Raw genomic sequence first — 27420 nt, forward strand, 5'->3', positions numbered from 1 at the left:
CAGGAAAGAGAGATTGCTGAAGGCACATCCATCCCACATGGGGTCATCTGCCCCTCACTAGGAAATCTGGGATTCGTTATCATATTCTAGAGATGGAGGCCTTCCTTCTCGATCCCAATCCCACTGGGAAAGCCTGTGTACTTCCTCTTGTATTGTGTCTCCTTTGTGTGTCTCTCATCACATGAGGAATAATCTTGTTATTGATAGTTGCCATAGAGCTGGCAACGACTCATGGCAACTCCGGGTACAACAGAACAAATGGTTGCCTGCTTCGGCCCCATCTCTGTGTTCGCCGATGTGCGGAGTCCACTGTTTCAGCCTCTGTATACTTTCAGTGGAGCTATTTGCTGAGTCCTTCAGATAATCTCTAGTGGCGCTGCCAGGTAAGCATTGAACTGCCAACCACACGGCAAGTGGTTTAAACCCACTAACTACTCCTCGCGCAAAGATGAGGCTCTCTTCTTTGAAAAGATTTAAAGCCTTGGAGAAAAAAAGATTTACAGCTTTGAAAACTTTATAGGGTCTCTATGAGGCAGGATCACATCACTAACAATGGCTATGTCATTTTTATAGAAGCCAGGAACCGGGCAAAATGTTTTGCATGCAAGTTTTCAATGATCCCCTCAAGAATTCTATGAGGTAGTTATTGACCCCTCTTTCATCGATGAGGAAACTGAGGCTCAGGAGAGTTAGTCTTAGCCTCATGCACCAATAAATTACAGTGTAGAAATTCAAAACCAGATCAAACTGCCCCAAACCCTGTTCTCTTAGGCATGACTAGATACTGTCTTAAGGAGCTACAGAAATCTACTCAGCCAATGATGGACTTCACGCGATTCTTCTTGAGCAAACAAAGGGACTCGGGGTTCTCTGAGGACTTGAACTGAGACCCTGTGGGGCCCTGCAGAATGGGTTTTCCAGGACTCTATGAACATATTCTCAGCACTGCTTTTCCTCCTCGTCAAAGGCAACCAAGCGAGTGCCCCTTCAGGAGTATGCCTTTAGTTAACAGGGTGGAGAGAAAAGTATTTTACATATTGGCAACTCCTCAGAATAGAATCATAACCACCAAAGAAATTGGATCAATAGATGAAGACCTCCACACCTAACCATTTGACAACTGTGCTCTTTTTTCACATTTTCAAGGAACCGATCGTTTCAACTTTCTACAAACTCGTCCAAAGAATGGGGAAAAAAAGAAAATGTCCCTCAAGGTATTTCGTGGGGTATCTATAGCCTTAATGTCCACAACAGAAAAGACAAGAAAGAAGGGAAGACTAGACCTTTCCCTTACTCATGACAGAAACAAACCAAACCCAGGAATGTATAGAAATGTAACAATACATCATTATCAAGGTGAATTTGTCCCCCAATATTGAAAGGCTTGTTTAACATTAAAAATTAATTGCTCTAATTCATCACACTAACAATTAAGGGGGGGGAACTATATGACCTTTTAAAAAAGTATAGAAACAATTCTGATAAAATTCTACATTCATTCATTACATTACAAACATCTTAGCAAATGAGAAATAGAATAGAAGTTCCTTAACATGACAAGTGGAATCTATGAAAAATGTACATCAAGAAACGTGAAGAAAAACACTGAAGCCCTTCCTTCTCTTTAAGATTGTGGAACGAGTAGACCCTCGCCATCATGTTTCTGTCCATTGCAGGGGAGGCCTGGCAAGTACAGTAAGGAGAAGCAGCAATGATTTAAATATTTGAAAGGAAGAAACAGAACTGCTATTATTTGTGGGTAATATTGCTGCCTACAGACATCAGAAGAATCAGGAAAAGTGTATTAAGTATGGATATGAGTTTAGCAGGGTCACTGGATACAAATCAATACAAAATAATTATTGCATTCCTGTACACTAAGAAGAAAACAAGCAGTGAGAAAAAATCCTTTTTAAAGAAGATATTTAATACAAGCAACTTGTTTTTAAACATCACTAGGAATCAATCTAACAAAAACATGCAACCCTTCATGATAAAGAATTTGTAAAACTATAAATTCAGTTGGGTTTTTTTTTTTTTGCTTGTTGGTTTGTTTTTTGTGAAATTCAAAGGTGATTCTAGAACTCAAATGTAAAAACAAAATCCTAAGCATAGTCAAGATACTTCTGAAGACGACAGAAGAATCAGATGGGGTGCAAAGTGGAACTTAATCTATCGGGAGCCAAAATTCATTTTAAAGCTACAGTAATTACAATACTAGGAATTTGCATAGAAATTCCATTAAAACCATGGGACATCCAAGTGAGTCCAGAGATAGACAAAACATGGAGACTTGATTTATGACAGATACGGTTTTGCAGATCAGAAGGGAAGGACAAACTATGGTCCTGGGCTAATTGGGTATCCATGTGGAAAAAGATAAAATTGGATTTCTCCCTTGTCAAAAAATCAATTCCAGGTGGATTAAAGACTTAAATGTGAAAAGCAAAACTATAGAACTTTTAGAAGACAATACAGAAGTATAGCTTTATGACCTTGGGTTTTTGGGGGTTATATCTTATGGTTTTTCAAAACTGCAAACACACACACACAAAAAAAAAACCCTGTAAACCATCAAGAAAGGGTCTCATAATATTAAAAACAAGAACTTCCATTCATCAAAAAACAACAGAGTGAAATGGTAAGCTACAATGCCATCATATTCAAAATATTAGAACTTCCAAAGCATAGTTAGAAAATAATCATTAACTCAATAAGAAAGGGAAAAAAATAAGAACAAAGGACATGAGCAGAGATTTTATGTAAGAAACCAGAGTGGCCCATACTTTTTGAAAAGAAGCTCAAGCTCATTAGTACTCAGAGAATTTAATTTAAAACTATAACGAAATATTATCTTACACCCACTAGATAGGCAGAAAGTAAAAATCTGAACATTACTCACGTTGGTGAAATTGTTGGGTAACAAGAATCGCCATTCATTGCTGGGGGAAGTGTAAATTGTTACAATCACACAGGGAAATGGTGTGTTGTTATTACTTAATAAAAATCAGCAGGCTCATACCCTGTGGTGCCTCAATTCTATTTCTCAGGCCACTATCCTGGATAAAGTCCCATGCATGTGCACATGTACAAGAATATTCATAGAAGCATCATTCATAACAACCCAAATTCTATCATTTATAATTCTATAGATTATAGAATGGTTAATTGTGCTGTGTTCATAAAATGCCATGCAAGACACAAGTCAGAAGTGAACATTAACACAACAAAATATTATGAAAAAGATACAAGTCACAGGAGAATACACACGAACTTTATTCTAGATTTTAAAATTTCATCTCGAAATGCTTAAATTTAATTTTACAATGTTTAAAAACAAAACAATATATTGTTTAGGGAGATGTGGCAAAGTGATAAAAACTACATAGAAAACCATTGGGCTGATTAACCGAAGGAGACTCTAAACACAGTGTTCAATTTCTACTTCTGTTTTTAAGCTTTTAAGCTGGGTGGTGGATAGACAGAGAGAAATTGATGGATGGATAGATAGATAGATGTGCTCATTTTCCCTTTTTTCCTTTAAATAATGGATAAAATTGTATTAATTTCTTTGTGTAATATATTTATATAATTTCTAAATTAACATGGAAAGAAACTATTACAGATATTGTATGAGACCACTATTGTAAAAAGTCAGCAAAAGGTTTTTACACAGAAGGAAATATTCTTCCCTGGTTCCGGGGGAGGGGAGGAGATGAGAGAGAAACTCACTAATTAGAAAGCTGACGAGTATTGATGCAGGTGAAGAGAAAGGCAATGTACAGTAAAGGGGAGGGCGGCACAACATGAACAGGGCAAAGGGAGTCACTGGGAAGGACTCAAGAGTAAAAGGCAATAAGGACAAACACTAGAACATGCACAGTCCTGCAAAAACAGTCACCAGAAACAATCATTTGTAAGCAGATACATAGCTTGTCGTGCAAGCTGAACAGGTATGGGATGATGAATGGTTGTACACCCAGGAGTGTAGATAGGATTGGTAGTGCACACTTCTACATACATATGTGTATGTGCTGCAGCTATACAGTGTATATGGTATAGTAGAGCACAGAGGGGGCAAGGTTATGAAAACTTCTTAGACATAACCAGACACCTTGAATGACTGAGTCACTGGACATCTAGGTCAACTAGTGTAACATCCAGTCTGCAAAGACAATATTCTACTTCCAAATATGCTGAGTAGTAACTGAGGTTTTAGGAGCTCTTGAGCAACCACCTGAGGTGCAACTATTGGTCTCTCACCATCTGGAGGGAAGACAAGTGGTGAAAGTCTGAAGACACTTCCCCCAATGGACCGATGGACCGTGCACATGATGGTGACTGGCAACCATAACCAACGGCTCTAACAAGGATCGCATTAGAGGTCCTAGGTACAGTGGGAGAAAAATGTAACACAAAATTCAAAACCCTAAAACAGAGCAGACTTACTGATCTGATAGAGAAAGGCCAATCCTCTGACATGGGCAACTAGACACCCTTCAAAATCTTGACCTGAGCCCACCCCCAGGGAGCGCCTTTCAGCCAAACCCCAGAAGGGTCTATATAAAACGAACAGTCATTCCTGAGAGTAACATACTCCTCAGAACAGCTGAGTGGACACCAAAAGAGCAGCGTGTGTCTAGAAGAAGCAAAGCTCAGGGAGCAGAAAGGGCAGGGCAGGACAAACGGAAGTGGGAACCCAGGGAGGAAGGGAAGAAGGCTGTGACATTGAAGAGACTGCAACGAATCTCATGAAATAAAACATGTATAATTTGTTGAATGGAAAACTATTTTGCTCTGTCAACATTCACCCAGCCACAATTTTTTTTTTTAAAAAGTATAAGAATTACAGTCTGTCAGATCAGAGGTGGAGGACAGGAGTGAAGGGAGTAGACATCGCCGCTCAAGGGTGACAGAAACCAGCATGACCTGCTCAAACTGCTGAGACAAGGACTTGCTGCCGAAGGGGTGAGGGGAGAATGGAGGAAGGAAAAGTTGGGCCACAGAGAGAATTCTGAACTTCCATGACTACTTGGGTGCCGAGAGTGTAGAAGTCTCCCCGGCGTTATGCAATATTACCTTCTGCTCGCCTAGTCATGTTCTTTAGGAGATTTATTTCTTATCTAAAGTGGATCAAAAGGAACTGTTGTTGGTCCAAAGCATGGCGGCCCTGTGCACTGCATGGCCCTGCAGCGCCCTCACATGGTTCCTGGCCTTGAGCCCCTTGTTGCAGCCACCGTGTCCACCCAGCTTGTCGAGGGCCTTCCTCTTCCGTGCTGCCCCCCCACCTACCAAGCGAAAGGGACCAGTGAGTAGGAGCTCCTCTTTGTCATACCAATCATTAGTGGCATTCGTCTCTTAATGTCCGCTCCAGTGTTCATTCTATGCTTTGGGAAGAGCAAGGAGTCGCTTGACCGGAGCCATGATCATAGCAACCACTGACGTGGTTGCGCATAAGCCCTTAGGATCAGGAAGGACTCTCGCCTAGTGACCCCATCTGGTGGAGTAGAAAAGCCCCCTGGGGTTTTCCAGGTGGTACCCTTTACTGGTGCAGACAGCCACGTCTTTCTCCTGTGCAGCACTTGTGCGAGTTCCAACCGCCGACTTTGGCGTCGCAGGGGAGCCCGTAGCCACTGTTCTCCACACAAGCACCAGCTCCTTGAATTCCTGCAAGAAGTTCCCGGGTCAGGGGCATCCACACATTCCACTGACAGATGAGGAATGTAGGTGAGATGAATGACTTGCACAACATCCCAGAGTTAGACTATGAGGAAGCCAAAGTTGACCCTAGTCTACCAAGACAAAATCCTGTGCGTTGCTCTGCCCCCGCTCACCATCAGGGAGTGCTGAGAGAAAAGACCTCCACTCCCAGAAGAGCCCACATGCTGTGAACATGGGGTGAGGGCGGCATTTACCTCCAAGGGTTGTTACAAAGCTAAAGAGGATGCTTAGCCTCGGTCTGGTCTCCTAGTGAGCAGTGAATGAATGTGGGTTGTGAGAGTTTGCCTTTGATAGAAATGAACCTGAAGTCACAAATCTGAAAGTTTAATTCACAGACCCTGGTCTCCACTCATGTTACTTTCTGTTTTGCTAGGATTTTTATCGTAATGTAAAACAATAGTAAAACTATCACCTGGCATCAGCCATGATTAACTTGTGGCCAATCTCAGTTCAACTCTTTCTCCACCCTGTCCGTGAGTGTTACATAAAAAGAAAGAAAAAATCCTAGAAGGCATATCATTTCATCTGTAAATATTTAATTGAATATCTCTAAGATAAAGGTTCTTTCCCCAAAAGAAAAATAACAAAATACCATTGTCATGATAGTGGTTTTTTTCTTTAAGTAATATCCACCCAGTATTTAAACATCCAATTACTTAGGAAATTTCATTATTCTTTTTACAATTTTTTTATCTAAATAAGATCCACAGATTGCAATTACCTCTTAGTCTTTTTTAAACTAGAGAGGGGAATGAGTTTTTAATGTTATAAAGTCAGTTGATTAACTTAGAGAAGGCTAGATGATAGATAGATAGATAGATAGATAGATAGATAGATAGATAGATAGATAGACAGACACACACATTTGGAATAAAAGTGAGGGATAGAGCTTCATATGCTGATGCTGGGTGGTTACATATGAATCTATATATATTCAGTTGCCATTGTGTCCCAAGTCTCAGAATAGAACTATGTTCGGTAGGATTTTCTTCTAGCTATTGTTTTGAGGTTTTTAAGTAATATTGTGCTCTTAGAGAAGGGTAACAGCAGTTTAGGCTCCCATCCAACAATTCTACACAAGTTGTCCGGTGGCATTGGTCACATTCCTCACAATGCACGAACTTTCTCGTTATCTCCATGCTGTGGTGCTGTTCCCGTTAACCTGTCTCCCTGCATCCTTGCGGCTCCTCTTTGCTGTAAAGCAAGTGGTAGTCACTTAATCTCAGATCGATTCCACAAGGTTTTCAGAGGCGTACTTTGTTTGTTCTATCTTTTCTCCCACGCCAACCTGCACTTTCTATTGTGTCCTTCCTTGGTCAGAAGCACCTGTTCAATTACTCTTTGGAAGTAGATCCCCAGGCCATTCTTCTAAGGTACTTCTAAGTGGACTCACACCTCCAGCCTTTTAATGAACTTAACTGACACAGAAACTCCCAATAACCCCTACTCTCCTGTCCCTAAAATGCAGGCCACCTCCCCACGCTGAGTGAACAATCTGTAGGTTCCAGGTGCTTGTTGGCCCCTGGGGATATCAGGGGGCCCTGGAGTCCCTCACACACTCTCTCAGAGTCACTTCACTAAACCACACGGCCTTCGAGTCAATTCTGACTCACACTAACCAAAGAAAAACAACAAGCTCACTGCCATCAAGTCGATGCTAACTCATAGCAGCCCCGTCGGACAGGGTAGAAGCGCCCCTGTGACTTTCCGAGACTAACTCTTTGTGAGAGTCGAAAGCCCCGTCTTTCTCCCATGGAGAGGCTGGTGGTTTCAAACTGCTGACCTAGCGGATCACAGCCTAACTCGTAACGATTACACCACCAGGGCTCTGATTCATCATTGAATAAAATAGAATGAAATTGCCCTCACACCCACCAAGTTTCTGCAAGGCCAGAGCCCTGGAGGGATTGGCTGTTGCCAGCATGAGTAGAAGAGGGGCCCAGCAAATGCGCACTTTAGAGAGCCGAGGAAGCCACTCTCTTGAAAAGAAGAGTCAGACTGCCCGGTCCTGCTTTCGGCTCTGGCCCTCAGTCCAAACCCCTGCAGGACTGGTGCATAAAAGGAGTTACTCCACCCACCCCATCCCCACCCTACACAGCAGCAGAGAGATTATCTCTACACATCAGAATTACAAAGTACCAGGCCCTGCACTGAATATTTTACATGGCATATTTTGTTTAATCTCCATGACAACTCTATGTGGAAAATATCTTTATTGACTGCATCTTACAGATGAAGATCTTCAAAGTTCTATCACTTGCCCCAGATCACAAGTCCCAGTAGGTGCCAGAGCCCCATGACTAAGTCCTAATCTAGATGGCCCCTGAGTCTGCTGAGAGGTGCCTGGATGGCTGAGGGCGAAGGTGACAGAGCTTGGCTGCAACTCTTTGACAAGCTCCATACCCTCCCTCTCCCTCAATCAAGGCCTAAAAGACTTCAAAAGGCCCAAAGGCTACATAGCTTTGGCTTCTTCTGTTACTGATCAAGACTTCCTTCAAATGAATCATTTCCTTCAAAACAGAAGGGGACTTTTTTTTTTTTTAAGATTTAAGAAGAAATTTCCACTCCCAACACCACTCCCAGGCCACACTCCCTTCTTGATCCAGCTCAGGCCTCTGAGCCCTATGCCAGGAAGCTTCGCTTACAGACTACCTGGCATCCCGCCTCAGGGACAGAAAGAGACTCGCCTCTTCAGAAGCTGGCCAACTCTCTGGTTGTCTTCATCTACCAGGTGGGGCTTTGAGTCTTCTTCTTCTGCCCCTCCCCCTTCCCTGAGCATTGTTCCTTCCCGGCCTTTATTGACCTTTCTCTCTTTTCCTCTCTTCAATCCTTCTATGTTGTTCCCTTCACCCTACTTGTTGAAGCTCTGTCTGAAGTCACAAATCTGAAAGTTTAATTCACAGACCCTGGTCTCCACTCATGTTACTTTCTGTTTTGCTAGGATTTTTATCATAATGTAAAACAGTAGTAAAACTATCACCCAGCATCAGCCCCTGGCTTTAGTGTCTCTCCTATGCAGACGCCTTCTGCCATGAGGATCACTTACTAGCTGCCCACTATCAAGTTAAGCTGTACCTATCTCATTCCATAACCAACTCCACAATTCAAGTCAACCTTCAGAGACTTGACTGTTTCCTACCACCTAGATAATATATTCAGATTTGAGTCTTTAATAGCTTTATTAAACTATAATTACACACAGTAAAATTCCACCATTCACCACCCCAATCAAGATATGTAGCATTTCCATCTCCCCCAAAGAGATTTGTAAATATTTACAACCCCTCCACCCCTAGACCCTGGAAACTCCTATCTAATTTCTGAATCTCATTTGCATATAGTTATTGTCCTCAGGTGCCATCGAGTCAGTTCTGACTTATTCCCAACAGAGTGAAACACTACCCAGTCCTACACCATCTGCACAATTGCATATCAATAGTATCGTAAGATATTTAGTCCTTTTGTGAAGTGCTTCTTCTAAATAGGGTAATGCTTTCAAAACTCATCCACGTTGCCACATGTATTGCCAAAAGCTATTCCACTGTATGTTATGCTACACCTTGTTTATTCGTTCACTGAATAATGGGCATTTGGGTAGAATCAAGTTTGTCATTAAGATGACTAAAGCTGTTATCAACATTCATGCACAAGTCCTAGTATAAACACATGTTTTCATTACTCCAAGGTAAATACTTGGGATTGAGATGGCTGAGTAGTGTGGTCAGTGAATATCCACTTTACAAGAACTGGCTGGCCTGTTTTCCAATGCAGTTATCTCATTTTACACAGCCATCTCTAATGTATGAGAGCTCTAGTTGTCTTGCATCCCCAACAACACTTGGTATGTTCACTTATTTTAATTTTACTCATTCTGAGAATTCAATAGTGGTTTTTAAGTTCAGTTACCTGATGATTGTACAGTATGTGAATTAAATCATATCTTATTAGCCGCTCACGTCTTCTTTGGTTGTTAATAGACTGCAAGAGTTTCTCCAAACAACGTAGCCCCTTTTCTTCTTTCTTTCTCCGGCTAGATCCCTTTTCCATTGGGGCCTCAGTCCCAATGCCTGACTCTCTGCCTCTATTTTCCAAGTCTTCCACTTTCTCCTTTTCTCTCTCTCCTCCTTTGCCGCCTTTCTTCTTCTCCCCCACGCCCATTCTCCCTTCTCTCTTCCAGGACACCTCAAAGCCTGAGAATCTTGTCTCCTTACACATTTCACATTGAAATAACTCCTTCATAGATTTTATTTCTGACCAGCTTTGGGGCTCCACAGGGGCAAGATCTCATAGCCAAATAAAGGCCCAGAGAAGAAGAAATCGGAGCCTGGTAGGATGGAGAGATATCGTTCCATTCTGGCATCTACTGCCTCCTCAACTGACTAAGGGTGTTTATGGATTGGAAGGCTTTTGACTCAAACATAACATGTGAAAGCCATGGGTATTATATGAAGTTCATCCTGCTTAATCAGTAGTCCAGCCGTCTCCACAAACATAAGATTAGTTGTCCACATAGTGAGGCTCTCCCTTGGCACATGTCCCAAGCCCAACAGGGATTTACCTGGCCAGGTGTCGGGAAGGAGCAGTCTAGCCCAAAGCCAACCCCTTTTCGTCTCTGCTTGAAGGAGCCAGAGTGACGGTATCTGACTGCAAAGCTCGGGATGCTGGTGTGCAGGGTGCGAGAATCCCTGGACAGGGGTGCTCCAGTGGTTTTATTTGCTTTGACAGCTTTATTGAAATTGAATTCATGTTCTGTACCATCTCCCTGTTTGAGGTGTCCAGGTCAGTGGTTTTCAGTATAAGAGCAGAGATGAGTAACCATCCTCGTAGTCCATTTTAGAACAGTTTTGTCACCTCAGAAGGAAACCCTGTCCTCATACCACTCCCCTGCACCTCGATTCCTCCAATCCCTGAAAACCCTCCTTTCTATCTCTGTAGAGCTGCCTAGTCTGGAAATTCCATGCCCAAGGAAGCACCTAATACATGGTCTTCTGCAGCAAGCTTTTTTTCACTAGCTTTCATGTGTTCAAGACTTGACCATGTTATGACATGTATTAGTACTTTATTCTTTTTATGACTGAGAAAATAACCAGTTTCCATGAGCTTTCATCACCCTTGTTCCCTCTTACAGCTACCTGAAAATATGAGATTCAGATTCATCTTCTATAAGTCATTGCACGCTGTCTTATGCACACACGTGTGTGTGTGTGTGTGTGTGTGAGATGTAGTAGTAGTAGTAGTCAGTAAATGGCTCAGGAGCCAGACTGGTTTTAAATTTTCCTTGTTTTGTACTAGTTGGGTTTATCTTTTTTTTTTTTACTCTATATTTTGATTTCTCCTCTGAAAATGGGAGGTAAGGATTTCCTTAGTGAATATGTGTACAGCACTTAAAATTGCCTAGCATATATGACATGTTAACCACATCACTTTCCAACAGTAGATTTTCTTTTTTTCTTTTTTTTAATTTTTTAACCTTTTATTAGGGACTCATACAACTCTTATCACAATCCATACATATACATACATCAATTGAATAAAGCACATCTGTACATTCTTTTCCCTAATCATTTTCAAAGCATTTGCTCTCCACTTTAAGCCCTTTACATCAAGTCCTCTTTTTTCCCCTCCCTCCACGCTCCCCTCCCTCATGAGCCCTTGATAATTTATAGATTATTATTTTGTCATATCTTGCCCTGTCCGGCATCTCCCTTCACCAACAGTAGATTTTCATTTGAGGAAGATGAGCATTTGGGGAGGCGTGAGAGGACTGGGGTGGAATGAAGAGTGTGCTGATGTCTTGTTGACTGTAAGTTGGAAAGCTGTCATCCTCGGCAGGATCTGAACAGTGAATTGGGTTACTGTCCAGACCTGTCCCCTTAAAAGCCCACAAGCTAGTATCTCTCCACCACACTCTCCCCACAGCCACAAACCACCGAGAAGAGACCTGATGGGGGGTGTTAGACAAGGCCCTTGGTTTCCAGCTGCACAAGTTGTTTCCACAGCGGCGCTGTCTGCTATCAGGCTCACTGGTTCTATTTGATGGTCTCTTCTGTCTCCATTTCTATATAGGTCAGCACTTACCACCCTGTACCTGCCTCTCCCGGACATTCCACAGCCATCGTCAGTCTGCCCAGCTCTCAGCAACACCTCTCGACTAACATGTAAGTAGAACACCCCACCCTCTGTTCCTGGTTCTGGCACAGGACCATCTTTGCCTTCAAAATATGCTGCTTAGAAAGACAACTCCACTTCCATTACAGTCTCTGAGGGAGATAATGGTGATGAACACAAATTAGCTTACTACATCCTCTTATCTCCTTAATGTACAAAGAAGAAAAATCTGGAAGGTTATATACTGAACTATTACAAGGAGATTAGACAGTGAGCAAATGTGTCTTCTTTTAGATTCAAAGTTATGGATCATAAATAGATCTTGCTTTAGTAGTCAGAGGAAATACTTCGCCCGGGAGTGGGGTAGAGTGGGGTGGGAGAGAGCCCTGCTGGTAACACTGCATCAGCCCCTTTGATAAAGCATTCCAGTGTCATGGTCTTTAGAGGCTTCTTGAAGTCCACACCGACCCCTGTCCCCAACCTGATCAATCAAAATGGGTTCATTTTAATACTATTACGAAGGTAATCTCACATTCCCTACTGTGGTCACCACCCCCTACACACATCCCAATTCAACCATGGATGTTACTTGCAAAATTCCCACATGGACTTTGGAGAAGTCGTTGGTCTAGCCTGAGGACATTTTTGCCATTTCATAAGGGGCCATTTCCCAATGTCCCCTTCCCTGCCTCCATTATGCCTGCTTGTCCCCATTCTCTGAGGACGGAGGAGGTGAGGCAGGCCCCCCTTCTAACTCTCATTCCCCTAAACCTTGCTGGCCAAGACCACTGTCTTGCACGGTAAGACGAGAGGAAGCGTGATGAAATCTGAGCCATTACTTCTAGGTTTGAGACCTGGCTCCATTGCAGGTGGCCCACTCCATTCTCTATCCTGATCCTGTGGTTAAAATGCCAGCATTGGCCTCGGTTATGTTCAGCTACATGCCACCCTGTGGAGGAGGAGGTGCAGATAAAGAGACTGCTCCTTTTAGATGCCTTCCTTATCAAGGAGCAATGATGTCAAAAGTGTCCACGGGTAGCCACTGGGTCACTGGGTCTGGGGTTCCATCGCCTTTCAACTCTTCAAGGTTCTAGCTCCTTCGGCTCTAACCGGAGGAGCGTCTGTGGGCAGGCTCGCCTTCTCCCTTAACTAGCATCCCTCTGTCACCCAGGTTTGTCGCCCTGCACTCCTACGCAGCCCACGGGCCCGATGAGCTGGACCTGCAGAAGGGAGAAGGCATCAGGGTCCTGGGGAAATTCCAGGACGGCTGGCTCAGGGGCGTCTCCTTAGTCACCGGACGAGTCGGCATCTTCCCCAACAACTATGTCATCCCAATTTTCAGGTGCGTCCTCTTGATCTCAGAATCTGACGGCTGGGTCATTCTTGACCAGGGCGCATCTGAGGATGGAACTGATGGAGAACTCGAGACTTTTTCAGAGTGTGGGCCAGAACCATCCTTTGCCCTCATACCTGCCCAACATTTAACTTTTAATAAAGAACAATTAGTAGAGCGTTGCACAAGTTACAAGTCCTTTCCTGCCTTTTAACTCTTTGACTCTGCCCCCCAAATCTTGGAAGGTAGATAGGGAAACTGATGAGGAAAGTGACTTTCAGGAGATAAGTATTAGGTTTCCTGTTGTACGAACCCCAGGAACCCCCATTTTGTGCCCTCCATCCTGACACTCCATCTAGTGGCGTCATGGGAAAGGTGCTGATGATCTGTTGACCTCCCAGAGCACGTTGGAAAATGTCTCAGTGTGAGAGGCGACTAGGCATTTTCCATGGGCTCAGACCATGACTAATCCATCCACACTCAAAATCAACGCCAGATACCCTGCAGGTCTTCTTCTCTGACAGCCTTCCTCACCTTTTCCATCCTGTCCATGTGGTACCAGGCCATTTCACGGGCCCAGAGTGTGCCTAGCCACCTCTCTTCATGACCACAGTGCACACACACTCCCAACGCCACCCATAAGCTTTTCAACCTCCACCCCTGTCAACCTAGTCAAACCTGCCACAAGGCAGTGAGTCCATCACTATGCATCAAATGTGTCTTCATGACATCCCCCCCCCCCTCAGGAAAGTCACAACTCCAAGGAAAGGGATGGTCCCATTGTAGTCTGTCAGGGCCAGCGCAGGAGTCACTGTCCAGTTTGCAGGACCTTCACTTAGGTGGGGCACTGTTCCCAGAGGAGGGCAGCCAGCATGGTGAGGAGACAGCACACGACCTCCTGGGATAAACCAGTGAAGAAACTCAGGGCTGTGTAGCCTGCAGAAGTCAAGGATCGGAGGGATAACGATAGACTATATAGATCTTGGCATGGGTTTGCTCCAGGAAGAGGCAGAACATGGACCAGTGGCTAGTACTTAGAAGAAAAGATTTGGGTTCAATAAAAGACTGCATTTGTAACCTGGAGATTTTCCCACACCGATTGACTGGTGAGGACATGAACTCCCTCTGCAGGAAGAACGCAGGACAGGTCTGGGTAGATCCGCGGTTTCGCAAAGAGGTTTCTTCACATGGCAGAAAGCTGGGGTTCTTGAAATTTGTTAAAAGTTGCAAAATCTCCTAAGGCAACCCGAGGGTGTCTAAACTGATGCTTTCGATAATTCACTCACACAACAAATATTTATTGAGCACTAGCGACGTGTCGGGCACCTTTCTGGACACTGGAAAGCACCAGTGAACAAAATGAGCAGGAATCCCTGCCCACCAAAACTTACATTCTGGTGGGAAAACAGACAGCTAGAATACCAAAACGCATGGTATGGTAATGATACGGACAAAGGAGAAAATAAGACAGGAAAGGGTGTTGAATGTGTGAAAATGGTTAAAAGCTTCAGATTAAGTTGTTTGGGGATAACATTATGGAGAAGATGGAAAAATGAAGAAATGAAGAGTTGAGCCATGTGGGTTTCTGCGAGAAGAGTATTCTATGCCAAAGGAACAGTGAGAACAAAGACTTGCAGGTCAAAGGTGCCTGTCACAAAGGTCAGGAGGATTGGAGCAGAGCGAGGGAGGGAGATGAGCTCAGAATAGGAACAGGGGGAGGCTTTGGTAATAGAGTATTTTCAGTCATAAGGGAGAAATTGGCTTTAATTCTAATGTAGGATTTTTGATATGAAGAATGATGTGACCTATCTTATGTTTTAACCAGAGTCAGTCTAATAGCTGCGTTGAGAATACGTTGTAGAGAGAAAAGTGGGAACGCAGAGAAGTAAAACAAGAAGCTATTAAATTATGGTTTGAACCAGGATGTCGGAGCCATGGAGGCAGGGAGAAGTGGCTAGGTTCTGAATATGCCCTTAGGAAGGTATCGTCAACAGGATTTGCTGACAAATCAAGTATCAGCTATGGAAGCTACGGGAACCAAAGGGAGTCCAAGGTTTTGCCCCAAATCACAAGCAGGTGGAGTTGCCTGTTACTGAGATAGAGAAGGGACAAACAAACGGAGCTTGTGTTGAGGTAGGAAGAAATGAAAAGTTTTGTTTGGGCAGGATAAATCTGAAGTGCCAGTTTCTTTTCTTTTTTTTAAATCATTTTGTTGGGGTCTCATACAACTCTTATGACAATCCATATAATTCATTGTGTCAAGCACATTTGTACATTCGTTGCCCTCATCATTCTCAAAACATTTGCTTTCTACTTGAGCCCCTGATATCAGCTCCTTATTTTTCCCTTCCCTCCCTGCTCCCCACACCCTCATCAACTCTTGATAATTTATAATTTATTATTATTTTGTCATATCTTACACTGTCCAATGTTTCCCTTCACCCACTTTTCTGTTGTCTGTCCCCCAAGGAGGAGATTATGTGGAGATCCTTATCATCAGTTCCCCCTTTCTACCCCACCTTCCCTCCACCCTCCTGTATCACCACTCTCACCACTGGTCCTAAAGGGATCATCTGTCCTGGATTCCCTGTGTTTCCAGTTCCTATCTGTACCAATGCACATCCTCTGATCTAGTCAGATTTGTAAGGTACAATTGGGATCATGATAGTGGGGGGAGGAAGCATTTAAGAATTAGAGGAAAGTTGTATGTTTCATTATTGCTACACTGCACCCTGACTGGCTCATCTCCTCCCCGCAACCCTTCAGTAAGGGAGAGTCCCATTACCTACAGATGGGCTTTGGGTCTCTAATCTAGACTCCCCCTCATTTACAATGACATGATTTTTTGTTCTTTGATGCCTGATACCTTCGACACCTCGTGATCACACAGGCTGGTGAGCTTCTTCCATGTGGGTTTTGTTGCTTCTGAGTTAGATGGCCGCTTGTTTACCTTCAAGCCTTTAAGACCCCAGATGCTATTTCTTTTGATAGCCAGATACCATCTGTGAAGTGCCAGTTCCGAAGACGATTGTGAGAAGTTGTCTGCCGTTCAGTAGGGAGGTCTGGGCCTGAGATGGCATGTGACGTTTTCAGATGAGATAAAGTCATCATACTGGGACCAGTTGTATTGGAGAATGGCAGTAAACCAGTAGCTAAAATCATCGATGAATGAGGGAAGATATCTAGATGGCAAATGCTGAACTATAACCAGTAGGATGGTGGGCAGTAGTGTCTGATGGTATAAGAGTCAAAGCTGGAAAGTATTGTGGGGTCAGAGAAGAAGGTGCAGAAGTGACAGGAGCAAGGAGATACAAGCTTAACATTTTTATTCCATGGTATCTAAGACCTCTGCCTAATACTAGGATTTACTAATGTATCATGCCTTAACACAAAACCTGATCATACCATCAAAGAATCATGAGGATAAAGGAAAACATGTATCTTCCAAAGTGGGGCATTTTAGAGATAAATTGGGGCCACTCTTCATGTACCAAGAGAGTAGGTATAAACTGAAACTCTCCTGGGGAAACCAGGACATAGGTCACCGTAACTAGAAGAGATGTAGGATTCTATCCCAGGGCATCACTTTCTTTCCTTGTTAACTTTCCTCCCGGGTACATTCACTGTGTTCTGAAGGTGAGATTGAGCTGAAGAAGCAATCCTTTCTCATACAAGAGTGCATGTCAGATCATGGATGAAGTTTCAGCGTCATTGATTCCACTGAATCCACACTTTCCCCAGCCCATAGAAACCTGAACATATGTGTAAATTGAGATACTACTAATGGTAAGGGGCGTTCTTGCTTATAGGAAGCTAGCATCCCTAATAAGAACAAATTGCTGTCAGAGTTTATGCACCTGAGGCTTATTAGGTACCAGAGAATCCATGGTTTTCCGGTGTTTGTTTACATGCTTTGATAGTTTTTCTGATGCAAAGAAAGTTCCATCCTCCTGATCTTGGATGTGGATGACAGACACCCAATTTGTCTAGCTGGGTGCAGCTCATTCTTGTGCGCAACAACCATTTTTTCCACTGTGGGAAGTTTAGTTCCTCCCAATTCTCAGGGCTGAATAAGGCTGTCCTTTGTCAACTGCTACAACAGAAAAGTGGGTGAAGGGAAACATTGGACAGTGTAAGATATGACAAAATAATAATAAATTATAAATTATCAAGAGTTGATGAGGGTGTGGGGAGCAGGGAGGGAAGGGAAAAATAAGGAGCTGATATCAGGGGCTCAAGTAGAAAGCAAATGTTTTGAGAATGATGAGGGCAACGAATGTACAAATGTGCTTGACACAATGAATTATATGGATTGTCATAAGAGTTGTATGAGACCCCAACAAAATGATTTAAAAAAAAGAAAAGAAACTGGCACTTCAGATTTATCCTGCCCAAACAGGATTGAGTGGGTTGGACGAAATGTGCCAGGCTTCTTTCTGCTGTTTGGTTCTACATGTGTGAGTTGGGATTTTTTTGTTGTTGTTCACTTGATTTGTTTGTTTATTTCCCAAAGTCTTGCCTACCTCTTTGCAATCAGAGGACCGTTCTTGTTCTAAAACATCAGAGTTGGAAGGTGGATGAGCTCTCTGAGTGTGTGAACCTTTGCTCTTAACATCAGCATTATTCCTGAAAGAAATGAGCCAGCCATAGTTAGGGAGTTGAACTAGAGACCAGAGTTCACCAAATGCCAAAGTTTAGATTTAAGATTCGCACTTGAACCTTTTAAGAATCAAGAAGCAATGACTGCTGTACTATTGCTTGCGCTAGCCCTGAATACTAGAATGAATGCATGCTAGAAGGTGACCCCAAACTGCCCACCATCGTTGACTCTTCCATCATGCTACTCTTCCCTATCTCCTGGAAGCGCCCATTGACGCCTGCTGTGCAGAGCACGTGTCCAGTGCTTGTCAGCAACTGATCCCTTCCTAATAGTACCTCTATCCTCCTGGGCTTCCTCTATCCCGTATGGTCTTGGCAGGGGACAGAGTATTCCTCTTGTTTCAGAGGCTAAAGAAACCAAATCTTCTTTCTTCTAATCTTTCTCAACCCATCACCAAAGCGAAGGAACAAGGTAAGCCAATCTGGATGGAAAGGAAGTGGACAAAGCCGATGGCTATTTGTAACAAAAGCTCAAGCAGCAGCAGCATCTGATCAGACTCTTCTGACAGGTGATCTCTGCTGCTAAACTCTCCAACACCTTCTTGGAGCCATATCCAAGCCCTTCCTCAACTTCCTGTCCTCCCAGTGACTCCTCTGCTGCCTGACCAGTCAGAACAGTTTCTCCTTTCTCTCAACCAAAACTTTAATGACGCATATGACCACCCAGGGTCTGATGGATGGACAAAAATGACATGCCACCTCTAACTTGAACACTGTACACGGAACTAAATCAGTATTTTCAAGGCCCAACTTTTCTCCTTGCCACAAGGCTGCTGCCAGGGATGGTCACAATAGAACTGCTGTTTAAATTATCTCTTCCAAATATCAAACAAGTTCTTAAGACTCATAACCCGGACCGAGAACAGGCAGAGATCTATCTGTACACTCGAACCAGATGCAATGGAGCAAAGCAGCAGCAACATCCACGCCTCCCACAGAAGCCCAGAATGTCTGTAGCCTCCCCATCTGGAAAAACGAGGTTAATGTCTGCCAGTCTGGGGTGTCATGGGGATCCACTCATATCTGTTAGCAGAGTGCTTTGATGTCAGCAGAAATTGTTAGGTAAGTGCTGAGCTTTGTGCTAAAGGACCTAGAGGGCGTGGTTTGGGGATTTAGGAGTTCCTGGAATTGGGCCCACTGCAGGACTTGGAAAAATGAGAGGTCATGACTCGGTCTATAAACAGTCATTCAGAGAAGGAACCAATGGAATAAGGCTATCTTGGGCCTAATTAACTGTACGCTGTGACCACAGCTGCTGCTGCTGCTGCTGCTGCTGCTACGATTACTGCGGCAGCGTATGATTTTGAAATTGGTCTTTCCTCTTGCTGACTCGTTTTGTACCATCCAACACCTTGAGCCCTCTGGTTCAAAAGGTAGCAAGATGCTGCACTCTGCCGTGGAAACCAGTGCTGCTGGGGATTTCTCTCTACTGCCCAGCCTTCAAGGAGTCCTGGTGGTGTCGTGGGCTATGCTTTTAGCTGCTCACCACAAGGTCTGCAGTTCAAGCCCACCAACCACTCACCAGCCACTTTGCAGGAGAAAATAAAGCTGTCTGCTCTCCTAAAGATTTACAGTCTCTTCCTCGAGTTCTTTAGTGCTTCCTTCCCCACACCCCACTATCATGACCCCAATTCTACCTTATAAATCTGGCTAGACCAGAACATGTGCACAGGTACAGATGAGAGCTGGAAACACAGGGAATCCAGGACAGATAAACCCCTCAGGACCAGTAATGAGAGTAGTGATGCCAGGAGGGGAAGAGGAAGGTGGGGGTAGAATGATCTACATATAACCCCCTCCCAGGGGGCGGACAACAAAAAGTGGGTGAAGGGAGACATCAGTCAGTGTAAGAGATGGAAAAAATGATGATAATTTATAAATTATCAAGGGTTCGGGAGGGAGGGAGGAATGGGGGGAAAGGAGGAGCTGATACCAAGGGCTCAAGTAGAAACAAACTGTTTTTAAAATGATGATGGCAACAAATACACAAATGTGCTTGACAGCATGGATGTATGGATGGATTGTGATAAGAGCTGTATTAACCCCCCAATAAAATGGTTTTTTTAAAGATTTACAGTCTCTGAAACCCACAGGAACATAATGAAACAGGAGAGATTATCTGAAGAAAGACCTGGAGGCCTTGACAAAAAGATGGTCATGCGAATCCACTCTGGACTGGGCCCTTCATGCAGCTAGTGTTTCCCCGGGAATGAGTCGAGGTTATTTAATCAGGAGCATGACAAGTTGATGGATGGACTATTTTGTAGGAAACATGGTGTTGGGATGGGATTGGTGGAAGGGCCTGTCAGATGATAGCCACACCCCATGGAGTTCAGAAAGCTGTCCCTTGACTAGAAATCATGAACAGAGGAGTGTTTTTTTATAAAATCATGTTTTCTTGAAAACCACACAGACTAAGTAATTAGGGTCTAACAGGTGTACTTCCGGCCTGCCCGGTGTTTCGTGTGTGTATTTGGAGAGGGATGTGGCATCTGTAGGAAATGCTCTAACCCAAGCCACCAGGGAGAGGGTAGCCCAGTATTGAGAGCATGGATGCTGCAGAGGGCCACGGTCCAGCCATTGCTTGAACAGGAAACTAGAAGTCTCTTTGGGGGTGTTGTTAGTTTACATATTTTAATAGTTATGCTAATAGTACCTGTGTCAAGAAGACCTTTATGAAGAACCAATGAGATCACAAAGGCAGAGCACATGGCCAAGGCCTAGTATGCAATAAGTGTTCACTCTGTGTTAAGTTTCTGGCATCAGTGCTGAGTGCAGAGCATATGTGCCATGCACAGAGGATATAAAAGCTCTTCCCTCAACGACAATAGACTCTCTTGGGAAACGCACTTCAGAAATAAGAATTAGGCACTCTGAAGCAAGATGAACACACATACAGATATAATGCTTCAACCTCAAAAGCTGAAAGGATGCAGGGTGAAGAATGATCAGAGCTATAGTGAAAGATGGCACAATCCCAGTCTTCTAGTTCTACTAAGATCTGGCAAACTGACACACTCTCTCCCCTCACCACACCACATAGTGATCAAGGTCGACTGATCTAGATATTAGCCCTGTGTTGAGGAAGATGAGGGTAGTCACATTTGCTATGTGGGAACTTATAGTGTTTTGTTTTGTTTCCATTAAGATTCTTAACTGAATATCTTCTTCCTCTCTTTCTTCTCTTTATTTTTTTTTTTAAACACCAGAAAGACATCTCGTTTTCCAGAGTCCCGGAATCCCGGTCTCTACACTACATGGACATTCTCCACCTCCTCTGTGTCCTCCCAAGGCAGTGTTTCTGAAGGTGATCCCCGGCAAAGCCGCCCCTTCAAAACCGTCTTTGTGCCTACAGCCATAGTCAACCCTCTGAGGAGCACAGCCAGCCCGGGAACCGTAGGACAGGGGTCTCTTCGGAAAGGGCGGAGCAGCATGAGAAAGAGTAAGTGGTGGCAAAGAGGTACGTGCCTAGACCTAAATGGGGTGGTGTCTGACCTTGGGGGAGACAGAGTGCTTTGGTCACGAACAAGAATCTCGACTATAGGAGGTGTGTCTGCAAAGGTGCTTTACAATGCCCAGATGATGAGCTGTCTGACTGAAGGAAGCAGGCAAACTCAAGGCTGCTGCCCTTGGTCGCTTCATACATGCGCATTGATTGGCTGGGGTGATAGGAGCCTGAGAGCCATCCGGTGATTAGAGCACAGCCCAGGTGGATGTCAGTTCTTATCAAGACAGATCCACCACTGCACTTGCTGGATCGGAGCAAACTATATCTCCAGGCAACCCCTCAGCAAGTGCAAACGGGGAAACAAAGGAAAAATGAGGACGAGAATGGAGGAGGAGGTTTAAGAGAATAACTCTCAAAGCTCCTAAATTCCTTTGTCATTTAAGTAATACATGCACAGAATTAATGTGTTTCCTACCTGCAAATGCAAGTTTCCCTCGTATCCTGATCCATCCCAAATCCTTCCTCTTCCGGATATAAATGTGCCTTCTTCTCATAGTCTCTGCTTGCTTTAGCTTTTACACACAGAACACATATCAATACATAGAGACCTATTTTAAGAGCGAGGCTTTTATCTCTTATCAGAGATTCTGCATAGGATTTCTTTCTCAAGGGTTGCAAAAAGTGTTTGAAACTTGTAGTCCTGCAAAACATCAAAGTTCTATATTCTTAGATTTCTCCAGAAATGAAGAGCCAAGAAAAGTACATGCAGTGGATTCTGTGTCCCTTGATTTAAACTGTGCTCTGTAATCTTTTTTTTTTTTTGTATCTTAAAAAAAATTCATGTGAAAATGCCATGAGACAGTCAAAGCCCGAGAGGAGACTGTGGGACAATAGGCCACACGGGAAAATTTCCCAAGAAAAAATGCAATAAATACATCAGCAGCACCCTTTCTCAATGTTTTCATCTGAAGACCACTTAACCGACAATCCCTCTATTCTTAGCTCTAAACTCCACTCACCCATGTGTCCCTCTTCTCCCTTTACATCTTCCTCGACTCCCCACCCACCACCATGACCACCACCAACCTTCTCTCAACAAAAAAGCAATCCTACCACACTGTGCAAGGTACTAATCCCTTCCATCTTCAGCTTTCTATTTTGTAAAACTGGAGATAAAAATTATACCTACCTCATTGGGATAGTGTATTTATTTAATAAAATGATCCATATAAACTTGACAGCACAGCGTTAGCACTTAATAAATGTTCAAAACATGTCAACTGTTTTCACCATTGTTGTCGTCGTTAGTTGCCCTTAAGAGGCTGCTGGTACAAAGAAAACCCTGTATGCAGACTAGAACCTACTCCATAAGGTTTTCAAGCTGTGGCCTTTCAGAAGCAGATCTCCAGGCCTCTCCTCTGAGGTACCCCTGGGTAAATCGGAATCACAACCTTTTGGCTAATGGCCAAGCGCTTCACCTTTTAAGCCATCCTGAGACTCGATTTTTATAGTTCCACACACCCTGGTGGTGTATTGGGCTACACTTTAGGTTGCTAACCTCAAGGTCAGCAGTTGGAAACCACCATCTGCTCCACAGGAGAAAGCTGAGGCTCCTACTCCCATGAAGATTTAGAATCTTGGAAACCCACAGGGGGGCTTCTCCTCTGTCATGTAGAGATTGCTAGGGGATGGAATCGACTCGATGGCAGTGACTTTGAGGTTCTGATTGCTTTCTTAGCATTGTCGTTGCTACTATAACTAAGCCCATCATGGGGCCCAACCCAGAGTGGGCACTGGCTGTTGGAATGTTCACACTCCATCCCTACCACCTATGAATGCAGACGGTCCTGTCTCATTGGCGACCGTGACCACTTCATACTCTGTTTCTCAGCCTTTGCATAAATCTCGACTAAGAGCTTTGTCCACCGCACTGTGTGTACAGGGAATAAGAAAGCACGAAACCTCTCGGGAATCAGGAACCGGCACAGTAAGCAGACAGAGCATAAGGCCAGTTTTCCTCGTGTCTGTGGGAGCCCGTGCACGCACGCGGCCGCCGAGTGCTGCTCTAACTTCTCAAGTCCGGAGGCTTCCCTTTCTCCCTGTTCCCCAGGGGAGGCTGGTCAGGCTATCAGTCTTCCCAGAGTGAAGACAAGTGGCAGCTCACAGGGCTGTCAGTGGAAGAACAAATGTCTAAACGGAAAGGTCAGCCTTGTGTAAATGGTGACGGGCTCGCTCGCAGCAGCTGCAAACACCGACTGTGTTAGTGAGGGGTCTGCTTTTCATGTCCACATCCAGAGTGATGATGGAGAGTCACAATGCGGAAAGTGGCCTTGGCCGGGCCCTTTAGGCTGGACACAAATGACATGATTCAAGCGCATGTCAATGCAGTATCACAAAGGAACAAAGTCTCTGTCTGGGATGGCATCTACACTCTCGGAGTGCTGGCAGAGCCTGATGTGGACCAGACCCACATTGCTCTCTGGAGGATGCCCACACTTCCTACCTGGAGTGCAGGAAACTTCTGACTCCGCAGGTCACCTTCGTGACCCATGATCAACAGGGGACGAGAAGAGGATCATCTCAGTTTAAAAGAGAGAGAAAGCAACAAACCCTCCCGCACTTTGTATTTTTAGGTATCCTGTGGTGGTGTAGTGGCTACCTGTTGGGGTACCAACCACAACGTTAGCAGTTCAAAACCACCAGTCAGCTCCTTGGGAAAGGGATGAGGCTTTCTACTTCCTGTACCAGGTTGCAGTCTCGGAAACTCCCAGGGGGTAGTTCTACCCTGCCCTCCAGGATTGCTGAGTCTGAACTGATTGGATGGCAGTAAGTTTGGATTTTTTTTTTTTGGTTGGTTTTCCTTTACCCAAACAGTTAATGCACTTGACTTCTAACCAGAAGGTGTGAAGTTCTAGTCCACCCAGAGGTGCATTTAAAAATGCTTCCCAAAATCAGTCATTGAAACCCTAGGGAGTTCAGTTCACTTCTGATACACTTGGGATCGCCATGAATCTGAATCCACTCAGTGACAACAGGTTGTATCCTTTACTCAGAATCCTGAGAGCTAGCCGAAATGGGCATGGCTTCTGTTGCAGCCCTCTGCTAACACCTGCACATCTAATCAGCCCTCACCACAGCCTGTGAGGCGTGCCTGCGCTTAGCGTCTTCCGTGTACAAAGGGGGTAACCGAGAGGAAGAGTGGTGGCATGGCCGACTTACCCAAGGCTCCCTGGGAGTCGGTGTGACCCCACATCTTGTGTTAAGAGATGCAAAGCTCAAATACACAGGCTGAGTTCTACAATCACCATTCTGAATGTACCTCTCTCTGGTGTCCCGTTGATCTAGTGTCAGCATCCCCCTAAGTCCACTCGCCTCGCTTCTCCCCCCTCCAGCCACAGACAAAATGTGATTCCACCGGCAGGGCCCTCCAGCTTTGGTTCGAATGTGCATCAGCAATTCACTGCTCAGATTCCTCGCTTCCTCTTCCTCTCCCTCTGGGGCATCTCGGTGGTCGGTGGTCGCTGTCCTGTTTCTCGCTCTCTGCTCTCTGTTCGCTGTCTGATTCTGTCTCTTGGTTCCCTGATGGTTTGCAAGTCTCTTTTCTCATTGGGAAGCTGTCTCTGCCTGTCTCTCTGTCTCCTCTTTTCCCCTTCATTCTCCCTCTTACGGTGAGGAGGGCAAGAGTAGAAGGGTGTGTGTGTGAGAGAGAGAGAGAGAGAGAGAGAGAGAGAGAGAGAGAGAGAGAGAGAGAGAGAGAGAGAGAGAGAGAGAGAGAGAGAGAGAGAGAGAGAGAGAGATGGAAATCGTTCACTTCCTGCTTACCTTTTGACACCCACGGCATCGCCAGCATTCAGCTTGCCAGTCGTTTGCTGCCAGCATCAGCAAACAGCCCTGAAAACAGCATAAGGTCACATTGGAGAGACCCCGAGAGAATGTGAGCGCGGTCGTATTGAGTGAGGCAGCCCTGAACTATTCCGGGCTATCAGGCCACAGAGCCGGTGACTGACCCCTCGCCTCCTTCCCTCAGATGGATCCCTGCAGCGGCCCAGTCAGTCGGGGATCCCCACCCTGGTGGTGGGCTCCCTCAGACGCAGCCCTACCATGGTCGTGCGGCCGCAGCAGTTCCAGTTCTACCAGCCGCCGGGGGTCCCCACCGCACCCGCTGCCATGGTGGTGGAGATGGGGCCCAAGGCTGCGCCCACCGGGGAGCCTGCGCCGATGTGCATGAGCAGGGGCGGCGACACCAGGGTCCACTCGGCCGCCAGCTCCCTGATCATGGAAGGCAAGGAGGTCCCCGTGAAGAGCGAGCCCCCACCCAAACCACCCGCGTCGGCGCCGCCTTCCATCCTCGTGAAGCCAGAAAGCTCTAGAAGTGGCTCGGAAAAGGTAGGAGGGAGTGACATTAGGGAAGCTGATTTTCAGACCTGCAACGTGTATTTGGGGAGCCAGGGCGGTTCCCCATGGTGTCCCAGGGCGTGTCCGTGGCACAGAGCCCCAACGTGCAGCCCGCACACCGCACGCACCCTTCTCGGGAGTTACTGAGTGCATCTGATAGAGAAAATGCACATTTCTCTCTAGACCCAGAGGTGGTTTAGGAAGAACATGGGTTGGGCATTACACCTGTCATGGTATGAATTTCAGCTCTGCTGCTTGCTAGCTGGTCGACTTTGTCCCAAACACTTCATCTTTCCATAGCTCTTTTTTTCCCTAAAAATGGCCATAAGGTTATTTAATACTTCATAGGCATATAGGAGTTGCAGTTGGAGAGTTAATGAGATCAACTGTGTAAAGTTCTCACACGGGGCTTCACACACCCAGTATATTAAAGACACGCACGTGTGCACACACACACAACACAACTGAGACATGGGGGGATTTCAGTAACTTATCAAAGATGTAACACTGAGTTACATGGCTTTAAGGAGCAGTGTTGAGGTTATGGTTGAGCTCAGAGCCATGGCCTTCTTGAATTCTTCTAGTGCAGGACTTTTTTCTGACCACAAGGCACATTATTTTGTAAAAATAAGCAAACTTGTGTTCTCAATAATGTGCTTGAAGCAAGAGGAATGCTGGGAAGGGGCATTAACAACTTATGTGGGGGCTCATCCTTTTATTCAGTTCGTTGAGCATCACACCACTCCCACCACCATCTTGACCTCGCTCCATCGTTCCCTCCCCTGGGCACACTGGGGCCGCCACCACCTACTCACCCAAAGTGCACAGAGAATATGCTTTCTTCCTGTTTGTTTGATGTTTCCTGGCTAGTGAGGACCTGCAGGCACCGTGCTGAGCACTGCCATGGCCCCTCGCTTTTCTTCCCGCTGACAGCCCTTGAAGCTGATGTCAGGATTCCCACCCGCCTTTTCCAAGAGGACGTGGAGGCAGAGTATTTACGCCCGTTACCCACGGCCACACAGACAAGCATCCATGAATAAGGCAGAATTCAGATCTGACTCAAAACTGTGTGCTCTTCATGACAAGTTATAAGCTTGTAGGGAAACGCATCTGGGGGTGGTGAGGGGAGGGAAGTGTTGAGTAATGTAAATGGTGGGAATTCTTATTCTGAAGTAGAGTGGTCAAAGAATTCTGTTTTCCACGCCACAACTGTCAATTCCAAGTCTCCATTATCTTATACAAATAGAGCTAGCCCTTAAACTACAAGTGCTTTGTCAGTGTCCAGACCTCTTCCCCAGGGCGGACAGGCAATGGAAATTCTTTGGTACACATATTTCACCACACTATGAAATTTAAGTTTACACATATATAACTTGCAGATATAAATGTATACATATATGTATAACTTACATATACATTACATATATGTTAAATATATGTGTGAGGGACCAGCCACTCTGAAAGGGTCCCACGGATGTTAGCTATGTACCAACTTAAGTGTCCAAAGAGGCGCACTAGGGTCCCATTTTATGGGGCAGGAGGCATCCTGAAGCAGTGTGACAATACACCGTATTAAACCCTGTGAACCAGAGGACATGATGGGAAGTGCCAGGCAGATAAATCACAAGTTGGGAGAAGAAGAAGAAGAAGAGGTGGAAACTTAGAACAAACGGAACACCAGGCATCTCACAGAAAGGAGAAGTATTCTCAGATTCAGGCCCTGGTTGACATCATGGGGCATAGCCCAGCACTGCCA

The 27420-nt window shown here is 44.9% G+C and overlaps 1 protein-coding gene across 1 annotated transcript in view; it reads left to right on the forward strand.

Annotated features, from left to right (window-relative positions):
* The window catches only part of SH3RF2 (SH3 domain containing ring finger 2), a 154581-nt gene that overhangs the window by 105664 nt on the left and 21497 nt on the right, over positions 1 to 27420 (forward strand). The window contains exons 6-9 of the mRNA XM_075541765.1: positions 11788 to 11879; positions 13001 to 13171; positions 21031 to 21263; positions 25297 to 25655. Coding sequence (XP_075397880.1) covers positions 11788 to 11879; positions 13001 to 13171; positions 21031 to 21263; positions 25297 to 25655 — 855 coding nt within the window. The remainder of the gene's footprint in view (positions 1 to 11787; positions 11880 to 13000; positions 13172 to 21030; positions 21264 to 25296; positions 25656 to 27420) is intronic.

This window comes from Tenrec ecaudatus, chromosome 2 (genome assembly GCF_050624435.1).
Source record: "Tenrec ecaudatus isolate mTenEca1 chromosome 2, mTenEca1.hap1, whole genome shotgun sequence".
Classification (NCBI taxonomy): domain Eukaryota; kingdom Metazoa; phylum Chordata; class Mammalia; order Afrosoricida; family Tenrecidae; genus Tenrec; species Tenrec ecaudatus.